General features: G+C 31.3%; 1 protein-coding gene across 1 annotated transcript; it reads left to right on the top strand.

The window, feature by feature from the left end:
• The first annotated feature begins 5,186 nt into the window (after nt 1-5,186).
• On the top strand, nt 5,187-10,348 carry LOC148312241 (dipeptidase 2-like). Its single transcript, XM_088277635.1, has 3 exons — nt 5,187-5,263; nt 8,143-8,281; nt 9,432-10,348. Exons 1-3 carry the CDS (start codon nt 5,211-5,213, stop codon nt 9,549-9,551), a joined length of 312 nt encoding a protein of 103 aa, XP_088133761.1. The 5' UTR covers nt 5,187-5,210; the 3' UTR covers nt 9,552-10,348.
• The last annotated feature ends 236 nt before the right edge of the window (nt 10,349-10,584 follow it).

Below are 10,584 nucleotides of genomic sequence, written 5' to 3'. Positions count from 1 at the left end.
ATGGATCATTATAACTTTCTGAAAATTCACCATTCAAATTTAACTTCAACTCAATTAAAAGCTTCATATTGTAATTTTCCATTGTTAATACCCTCGAGTGAAGCGGGTTTGTATATATATATATATATATATATATATATATATATATATATATATATATATATATATATATATATATATATATATATATATATATATATAAACAATATATATATATATATATATATATATATATATATATATATATATATATATATATATATATATATATATATATATATATCGTAGTCATACAGGAGAAAGTGACCACGTGTATTTTTTTTCAAAACCGTGATCATTGATTATTTGATATCTGTCTGGCTTAAAATTTTTTAGATCAAAGGATTTTAAACTTGTAAGTATAATATATTGACTTGGTAAAAATGACTAACTGCATAGATGTTTATTTTCTTGCCAAGCAAAAGTGACTTAAATGGCCCTCCTGAACATTTTACGTTTTACATAAAAAAGAATACTTAAGATATTACACCTAAAGTTGTAAAGATAATTCCTCAAAAACAACTTTGTTTGCAGATCTGAGTTTATTCGTTGGACGTGTCGATTTAAACATTAAAGATGGATCATTATAACTTTCTGAAAATTCACCATTCAAATTTAACTTCAACTCAATTAAAAGCTTCATATTGTAATTTTCCATTGTTAATACCCTCGAGTGAAGCGGGTTTGTATATATATATATATATATATATATATATATATATATATATATATATATATATATATATATATATATATATATATATATATATATATATATATATATATATATATATATATATATATATATATATATATATATATATATATATATATATATATATATATATATATATATATATATATATATATATATATATATATATATATATATATATATATATATATATATCGTAGTCATACAGGAGAAAGTGACCACGTGTATTTTTTTACAAAACCGTGATCATTGATTATTTGATATCTGTCTGGCTTAAAATTTTTTAGATCAAAGGATTTTAAACTTGTAAGTATAATATATTGACTTGGTAAAAATGACTAACTGCATAGATGTTTATTTTCTTGCCAAGCAAAAGTGACTTAAATGGCCCTCCTGAACATTTTACGTTTTGGTAGTTGGTCACTTTCTTCTGTATGACTACGATATATATAAATAAATACATAGTATTTGGACACACTCAAAACGTTGTAGAAATATCTAGTTTAGATATTACTATAAAAAATACTTTTAAAATAGCTTACAATAGAACGATACATTTTTAAATTGTTTAAAGTTATTAAAAAATATATATTTGTATTCAGAAGAAAAAAACTTTAAAAATTAATTGACGAAATGGTATATATTTTTTATACAACTAATTAATATAAATAATATATTATTTTAATTGAATGTTTCTGAAGGAAAATTTTTACCGTTTTCACTTTCTCTTTATTTTCTGATGAATATGTAGTTGGGATGTTTCCTAGCCTTGTCTTATTTTGTAAGTTTTACGTCTAAATCTACTCGAAGGCTGGAATCCTCTTGCCAAAATGTCAAGCAGGCATTTCCATTAGGCCGCAAACCATCCCCTACGCTAGCAGCAAGGGTAGGTATTTGTTGCAAACCGTTAAGGATTCTAACCGAATCCCTATCGACCGAAACAAGACTAACTTTCAACCCAATTTGTCGCCACAAAACTTAGACTGAATTAATAATTCGCTTTGTGTTTCTGGAAAATCAGTCGTAGAATCTGGCAAATTAAGGCAATCGATTGCTGAAGAAAATCATTAACTTTTTTTCTTATTTTACATGACAGTCGTTCATCTTTATCTCCCTTATATTTTTTGTAAGCTTCAATATCGGTTTTCCGTATTAACGGTAGAAGACTTTGTGATGTTTTATTATGTATATATTTTTTGTGAGGTCAAGGGATCTTGCTTCTCTTATGTCACTGCGACCATATTAGGTCTATTGTGACCTCCCTCTTTATCACAACTCACTCCTAAGACCTACGTGTGTCATCAAACTCACGACCTGTCTTGGTGGTAAGAGCTTCACCTTCCCGGAGTCCAGTAGTGGTCCTCCAAGGATGTCACTTCGCTTGCGAGCGAATCACAATTATAGAGAATGTGGATTGGCGTTTCGTTATCCTCCATACAAAATCTGCATACTGGGGAGTCGTGTAGTCCAATTTTGTCATGTGTTTCCTCAGTCTGCAGTGTCCTGTCAAGGTCCTGGTTACGACCCTTATTTGTTTTTTACTAAGCTTTAGAGCTTCTGTAGTGTATTTCGGCGAGTACCCCGTGATCAGTTCCTTTGCGTGTTTCATCCCTGAGCTATTGGACCAGATCTCTTGGCTCTTGTCCATGGCCCAGTTTTTTAGACTAAACTTGATAGTGCTGAGTGTCAGTCCGCATCGGCGGCCTCTCAGCACCAGTTCTTGCAAGTTTATCGGGAGCCTCGTTGCTCATGACACTACAATGCCCGGTCACCCAAACCAGCCTTACCGCGTTTCCTCGCCCAGGCGGTTTAGAGCCTGTATGCATTCATAGGTTAGTTTAGTTCTTATCTCAACGGAGCCTAGGGCCTTAAGCTTATGTTTTATTATATACTATTTATAAACCTTAGGAATTATTATTCCTTCTTCCTTTACGTACATGGTTTTCAATCGATTTAATGTTTCATTAATACGTAATATGATATTTTAATGATTTGTTTATGAACACTTATGAAGTGAAAGTGTAAGTTTAACACCGTATAGTGTTTGAAAATGATGCAGAATACATCAGAACACACGTCACAATAGAGTGGTATATGTCAATCAAAACAAAAATTAAAAATTAAGCTTCGTATTATTTTGACGCTGAAAGTTTAATTTAGTTCATGTAATTTTGTCTTAAACGGGTTTTTAATATAAATAGAAAAACGAAAGCTTCGAATAAGAACGCAGACACGGATTAACTTTAGTTCCTGAAATGACTATCTGTACCGTGAAACAATTACGTGAAATTGCCTATTACCTTCCAAGATTATAAAAGCGCAAAAATAAAATACACGGAAGAAATTTAATTTTGAATGGAGTCTGCTGTCTTTACGCTAAACATGTCCCGTTCCATTTTAAGTTTAATTATTGTAACTGGGATACATTTTTCTTGAAACTACTGTTTTCGATCGTACGCGCGATAACTTTTAAGATTTTTTTCTGATATCTCAACATGCATGTAGATAAAGAAGAATGTAGAGATCTGGGCGTTTATAGGGCTTACGACCGTCATAGGCTGGTTTTAGTGATCTAGCGTTTCTTGAGTATCCAGGATTTGAACCTCACATACAAATTAAAGAGTTTCTGCTTAATAAAAAGATTTTCTCATCCCACCATAGATGTCTCTAGTCAAATTCTAATGAATACAAACACTTTGCTTCAAGTTGATGTTAATGGTTTTCAACTAGCCTTGTTGTGTTTAAAACATAGAATTTTATCTAGCCTCACATCAGTCTGACGATGTCGGTAACGACAAAATCCGGATGCTGGTAAAATAAAAATTCATTTGGAAAAAATATATAGTAGTTTTATAAAATGCAGTTCGACCAAGAAATGTCAGTACAAAACTTAGATCATATTAATACAATAACCCCAAATACAAGATTTATTTGTTTGTTCATATTTTTTAAAGAAGTTTTCTGTATTTTAATATCATCATATTTACATAATTATGCTATTAATAATAATCTCATATTAATATACTTTCCCCAAATACAAGGATATTTCATTTTTGTTCATATTTTATAAAGAAGTTTTCAGTATTTTAATTACATCATTTTAACATAAAAATGTTATTAATAATAATCTCATCAGTATAATAACCCCAAATACAAGGATATTAATGGTTTTGTTCATATTTTGAAAAGAAGTTTTCAATATTTTAATAACATCATATTGATATAAAAATGATATTAATAATAATCTCATATTAATATAATAATCCCAAATTCAAGGATGAAAAAATTTTCATATTTCGTAATGTTTTCAGTATTTTTATAATAAAAAAAATACGATTTCTTGGTTTAGAAAACGGGTCTCAAAATATTGGTTGTGTAAATAGTCACCAGCGAGATGAATGCTAAATGATAAATGTATCGTAACTTATCAGATGTTTTGTGTCTGTCATACTTACGAGGAAGTTTGGGCTCTCAAAACTGAAAAAGTTTCTATCGAGAGGGCGATCAATCTTTCGCAGAAGAAAACAACGAACTAACAAAAGAAAAATTACTATAGCCCATAACTTCAAATTTATCATTTTCATTAAGAAGCAAAACTTTTTTCCGACGATAATTTTAATATAAAATCACGATCCAACACTTGTTTTATATTATCCGTTTCCAAATCACTACTAAGTAATACCTTTTATCATTATTTTTTTGTTAAAATGGGGTCATGGGATATGGCATCCCTTTTGTCACTGCGACCATATTAAGTACATTGTGACCTCCCTCTTTATCATAGCTCACTCTTAAGTCCTACATGAGTCATGTAGCTCACGACCTATCTTGGTGGTTAGAGCTTCATCTTCTCGTCTAGTAGTGATCCTCCAAAGATGTGACTTCGTTTGCGAGCGAGTACGTCACAGTTATAGAGAATGTGGATTGGTGTTTCGATATCTTCCATACAAAATTTATAGACTGAGGAGTCATATGGTCCAATTTTTGTTATATGTTTCCTCGGTCTGCAGTGACCTATCATGGCCTTGGTTAGAATCCTTATTTGTTTTTTATTAAGCTTTAAAGCTTCTGTGGTGAATTTCCGCGAGTACCCCATGATTATAGCCCATGACCATACCCCCCGATCATACCCCATGATCAGTACTCTTTGCATGTTTCATCCGTATGCTGTTGGAAACAATTTCGTAACTCTTGTCCATGGCCCAGTTTTTTAGGATAAACTTGATAGTGCTGAGTGTCAGTCAACATATGGGCTCAGGGTCCATTGGTGGCCCACTACTACTACTATTACGCCGTTTTTCAGCAGGGGTAGTGAGAGAGGATGGAATGCCGCACTCTTCTGTCCCGACATGCACTAGCCTTCTTCATAATAATTATATGTTTTGTAAAAAAATGTGTTAATATGTTCACAATTTTGTTTTTGATTGTTGCAGAGCATATCCATTACATCAAACGTATGGTTGGAGCAGAACATATTGGACTAGGAGGTGACTATGATGGTGTAAACAGGTGAGAAAGTTTAAGATATGTATAAGCTCATTTCAGATATCTATACTTCTGTTCTAAAAATAAGAATAGTGTGACAATGATTAAAGAAAACACTTCGTTTTTTACCACTTGAGTTCTATTATAGACTACATGTTTCAGAAGTTAAACTTCCATCATTCAGTTATTATACAGACCTGAATGATGGAAGTTTAACTTCTGAAACATGTAGTCTATAATAAAACTCAAGTGGTAAAAAACGAAGTGTTTTCTTTAATCATTGTAACATGTCTTACCACAAAGTTAATGCCGAAACAATAAATAAAATAAAAGAATAGTGTGTATGTCAATCGTGGGTAGAATGGTGAATGCTTTAAAATGATCTTTTTAACCAACCTTCTAAGGTCGTAAACGCTGTATTTGCAGCCTGGATATTAACCGGGACTTTTAAATTCGTCTTCATTTAGGTATGTTGTAATGTCAATAATGGTCATACAAACCTTCAGTTACGTAATGCAAGACAAACATTCATACATTTACAACATTTTGAGTGTCTCCAAATACTTGTTCACAAAATCTGGATTATCTCCAATTACAGGAGTTATTTTCATATTATTTTTTGATATCTCATCAAAGATGAAGAAGAATATGGAAGTCTGGGCATTTACGGGGCTGACGACCGTCATAGGCTGGTTTAAGTGATCACTTTACACACGTGTAACATTCACCAATTCTACCCATTATTGACAACCACACTACTCAAATTCTTGGAAGTTCTGTATAAATGAACCAATTTAGAAACAAAAAATAAAAAAAATAAAATAAAATAAAAATATTCATACATTTGATTTTTGTATTATTTTATTATATTTTTCCAGCTGTAGCCAATTTGTATAAAATATAACACATATATAATTTATGACAAAATAATTTGCTTTCTCTTTTTAAGTATATTATTGGAACAAAAAGTACAAGGATGAACAAATAAAACAAGGAATTTTCCATTAGCCTGAAATATTGCAATTATGTTCGCTTTATAGTTAGGAAGTGATATTTCAGAAATCGATATGGTCCGCAAAAACATTGCCGAGTTTTTGCATTCGGTGTAAAGGATTATTGAATCCAGACACTGTCCGGCTGTTATTACAATAAAATATTTGAGGATTTATCTTGTTTCTGGTTGGGACATAAATATTTATCATTTGCAATAACAAGAGACGGTCAAAAATATTATTTAAAAATTTATTTTATTGGAAGGAAGTGTACAACAGTTACAATATATGGCACATTAGAATACAAAAATAAAATCATGAGTACCAATTACAGTTCTTCACAACTATGCATAAGCGAAGTCTATATATAGGAAGAGACATGAGACAAGGATGGGATAGGATATTGTGTATAAATTAATCGGATAAAACAGTTTCTTCACTCAGCTTTATTAAATTCAGTAATCAAAACAATGGATTATAATGCAAATAATCCCCAGGTGAATTTATTTATATTTATCTTACTTTTAAAAAAAAATACCCTTTCTATCTATCTAAATTCTTTGCGAATCAATTTTTAATCGTTGTAGAATTTTTGCCTCCGAGCACTGACTTATGAAGAAAATAATTCGAACTTTCAACAACACTTGATTGGATCACAGAACCAATTATTTTCTTTTTAACAACTTTTATTTTCTATAGTCTATCCGTCCCAAGTATAAAATTCATTAAATCTAGCTTCTTCTAGAAATTCTGTGTAATTAAATTCCGATATTCTTAATGAAAGAAGATCTTTCGGATTATATTATATTATAAATTATCTGAAAACTTTTCAATTTCAAAGATGGGAAAATAACAAATTATAATTATAATTATCCTAAATTATTTCCACTTCAATAATATCCAATTTATTGACGATCCTCGTATTCTTCTTCTTCTTCTTCTTCTTCTTTTGTAGATCCTAATGATCGGTTTGTGCCTCCGCTTGTCGCTCTTAGGTTTTTGACTCCCAGCTGTCTTTTCACCTTTTTGGAGGTCTGCCTGAGGGTCTGCGTCCTTCAGGGTTTTCTTGAAGGGTGATACGTGGAAGTTTGTCTTCTGCCATTCTGTTTTTATGCTAATTCCAGTATCGCCGTCGTTGTCGTCCCCACCTCACGATATCCTCCGTCTTACACATGCTCCGGATATCGGTGTTTCTTACTCGGTTTCGCAATGTGTTTCCGGTTATGGTTCGGAAAGTCTTCACCTCGGAGGTTTGAAGTCGAGATTTTGTTCTAGAAGTATCTGCTCTTGCCTCAATCCCATTAGTGGCTATTGGTTGAACACATGTTTTGTATATCTTCATATTACTTTCTATTCTCATGTGTTTGTTCCTCCACACCGAGTTTCTAAAGCAACTGCAGCCTTGTTGATTTATTTTTCAGTCTCACCATAAAGAACACCTTAGCTGCTAACGTCAACTCCAAGATACTTAAATTCCATCACCTGTTCAACGGTTCTGTTATTTACAACTAATTTGCATCTTACTGGACTCTTTGATATTGTAATGCTTTTAGTCTTGTCAATATATATCTGTCAATTTCTTTTATCCTCATATTATTATGGTTAATTGTGGAGGTCCTCACCAAAAAACTACATTTCCAATAAAGCACAAAAAATCCTTTAAATGCAAATCTGTTCTGTTTACTGTATTCTATCGAAATCTGAAATAAAGTTGCTACAAAACGTGACCAAACCTTTGTTAAACCAATATGAAATCATTAAATCTTACCGAAACGTAACAATTTTTCAAGCTAGAATTCCTGATTACTTAAAATCATTTATAATGGAAAAATAACGTTTTGGTGAGGACCTCCACAATTGTAACAAGTACTGTGCTTATTTGATAGTATAATATGAAAAAAATGTATATAGGGTTCCGCGCGGACTGGAAGATGTGTCCAAGTATCCAGAACTATTTGCTGAACTATTGAGGAGCGGCCAATGGAGTGTCCAGGAATTAAAGAACCTAGCTGGACTCAATATCTTGCGAGTCATGCAAAAAGTAGAGAAGGTAAGATTAAAAAAAAAAACAAAATATTACTTTCGTTCCGAGCAATCATCGATTTTTTAATCATCATAATTAAGTAAAAATTGTTAAAGAAATACACTTGTTGTTTACCACTTAAGTTTATTTTATTACAACGACTAGTTTCGGAAGCTATGCTTCCATCTTCTGGTCTAAATATAAACTTATATATTTAGACTTGAAGATGGAAGCATAGCTTCTGAAACAAGTCGTTATAATAAAATAAACTTAAGTGGTAAAAAAACAGATGTTTTTCTCTAACAATTCCATAATGTATTACTACAAAGTAAATGCCGAAACAATAAATAAAATACAAAGTGTATAAGTATAGCTTTTACAATTTTATAGAATTTTTTTTTTATTCATTCACGTATGGTTCGCATGACAAGCAAAAAAAGGCTGAAAAAACTTTTCCCTTTACGAGTGATATTTCGCATAACGAGTTACAGAGAAAGAGCAAGTCCAATTTTCACGACATTCACTTATGAGCCGGGACTTTTGCGCCAGGACTAGAGGTGGATAACAACGATATTGAAAAGCTTGTGAAAGAACACAGTCAAGAGCTGACTACCGAAGAGCTTATGGAGTTGCATCGTGTTTCCAAGCAAGAAATTATGGAGGAGAACTTGTTAATGGAGGAGGAGGAAGTAGCAGAGTACAATAAGAGAAATGCCGAAAGCATGAGAAACTGTCGCATCGTATATTAAGAAGCATCACCCTAATAAGAGTGGCTATTTGTGCTACAAATTTATTCAATGAAAACTGACACCTTTTCGCCAAATTTTGAAGCGTCCGCGAAATCAAATGTGTTAGGATAGTTTTCTAGTTAAAAACAATTAATTATTTGTCACAAATTCGCATTTTTATTGACAGTTTTTTTTTTAAATTTTGACTCTCCTTAACAACATATAAGTAGTTTTATATGAATAAACGTTCATTAAAAAACAATAAAAAAATGAGTATTCTTTTGGCTTGGAACGCATTACCACATTTCACATTCATTTCTTTGGGAAAAAATGTTTCGCTTAAGGAGTGTTTCGCTTAACGAGGAAAATGCTGGAATGATTTATGCGCGTTATAAGAGATTCCACTGTATGTATTTAATTTTTATTAATTTTTGTCCCATTTCGAACAGATACGTGATGATTTGAGGACCCAAGGAGTCGGACCCGAAGAACACCCCGATTCAGCTCTCGACAACGGAGATTGTACTAGCAACGCTTTCCATTTGGAACAATTCACCCCTCTTAATTAAACATTTTCTGTACCTACCCTAACCCTATAAGTAAAGCTCAAAACAAATATTTTGTTTAATGAAAATTTTTATATGGATGTTTCTAAACGAGTCGGAGAGATAAATTTAAGCCACCTTTCTTACATTTAGATATTAATACAAATTATTGTACAAGTTACATTACGCATATAAAATTATATAATACTATATAAGCAATAATTAATATCTCTATGTGAATGAATGTTTGATTTTGTAATGTAATTAATTAATCAATATGATAACTTTTGTGATTTATCGTAAGCACTTGGAAGATATGATCAAAAGTATCTAATAGCTGTTAAACTATCTTTGATAATTAATTAAGTAAAAATGTAATACTAAAAACATAAATTTCCGAGATAGACATCTTATAATGTGTGTACTCGAATATACATGAATAGGGTAATTTGAATTAAGATTTTACGCAGTAACATATCTTTTTAATTGTATTGACCGTCATTTATGAAACAAATATTTATGGTAAAACTATGAACCACTCAAAAAAAACATGAAGATCTGAATATTTCAGATTTAGTTAAATAAACAGTTTCGCAATATATTATGACAATGGCGAAAACATCAGAGAATCTGCGGTGGATGCAAAATCAAAATTTGAAGGAGGTTGCAGTGTTAGGAATTCGAATGACAATCAGGTCGTTAATTTTAATCATTATTACATTATATTTCCTTGGTGTGATCGATGTAATATAAATGTTTCACGTATATAAATCAAATTCACGTTGTAATATTACTGTCAATAAAATTAAATTAAATAAAAACTTACTGTATTATTTCCCTTTCTTCCCTTTACGTCCATAAAAACACCTTCTCCACCACCAACTCACATTATGTATGTACTGTTAACCATTTTCAGAGAGAAAAAAAAGTGATCGCTCACTATCCTAGAATAATGTCTCATATTTCATTCAGAGACACTTAGCAAGAACATTGTTCTTAGAATGTTTAAGTAAAAGAAGTAAGAAATCAATGGAAGAAGCATCAATCATTTTCAACT

Source organism: Brachycentrus maculatus, unplaced genomic scaffold, assembly GCF_059751285.1.
Source record: "Brachycentrus maculatus isolate JH-2025_06_01 unplaced genomic scaffold, ASM5975128v1 h1tg000048l, whole genome shotgun sequence".
NCBI classification, from domain to species: domain Eukaryota; kingdom Metazoa; phylum Arthropoda; class Insecta; order Trichoptera; family Brachycentridae; genus Brachycentrus; species Brachycentrus maculatus.
The sequence above is the reverse complement of the archived record's forward strand: the minus strand, read 5'-3'. Positions and strand labels throughout refer to the sequence as shown.

Excerpts from the sequence above, each read along its gene's own strand:
- LOC148312241 (XM_088277635.1), top strand. The coding sequence starts at position 5,211 with ATGGTTGGAGCAGAACATATTGGACTAGGAGGTGACTATGATGGTGTA. Across the intron at positions 5,264-8,142 it reads GACTATGATGGTGTAAACAG|GGTTCCGCGCGGACTGGAAG; the intron begins GTGAGAAAGTTT and ends AAATGTATATAG. Across the intron at positions 8,282-9,431 it reads TCATGCAAAAAGTAGAGAAG|ATACGTGATGATTTGAGGAC; the intron begins GTAAGATTAAAA and ends CATTTCGAACAG.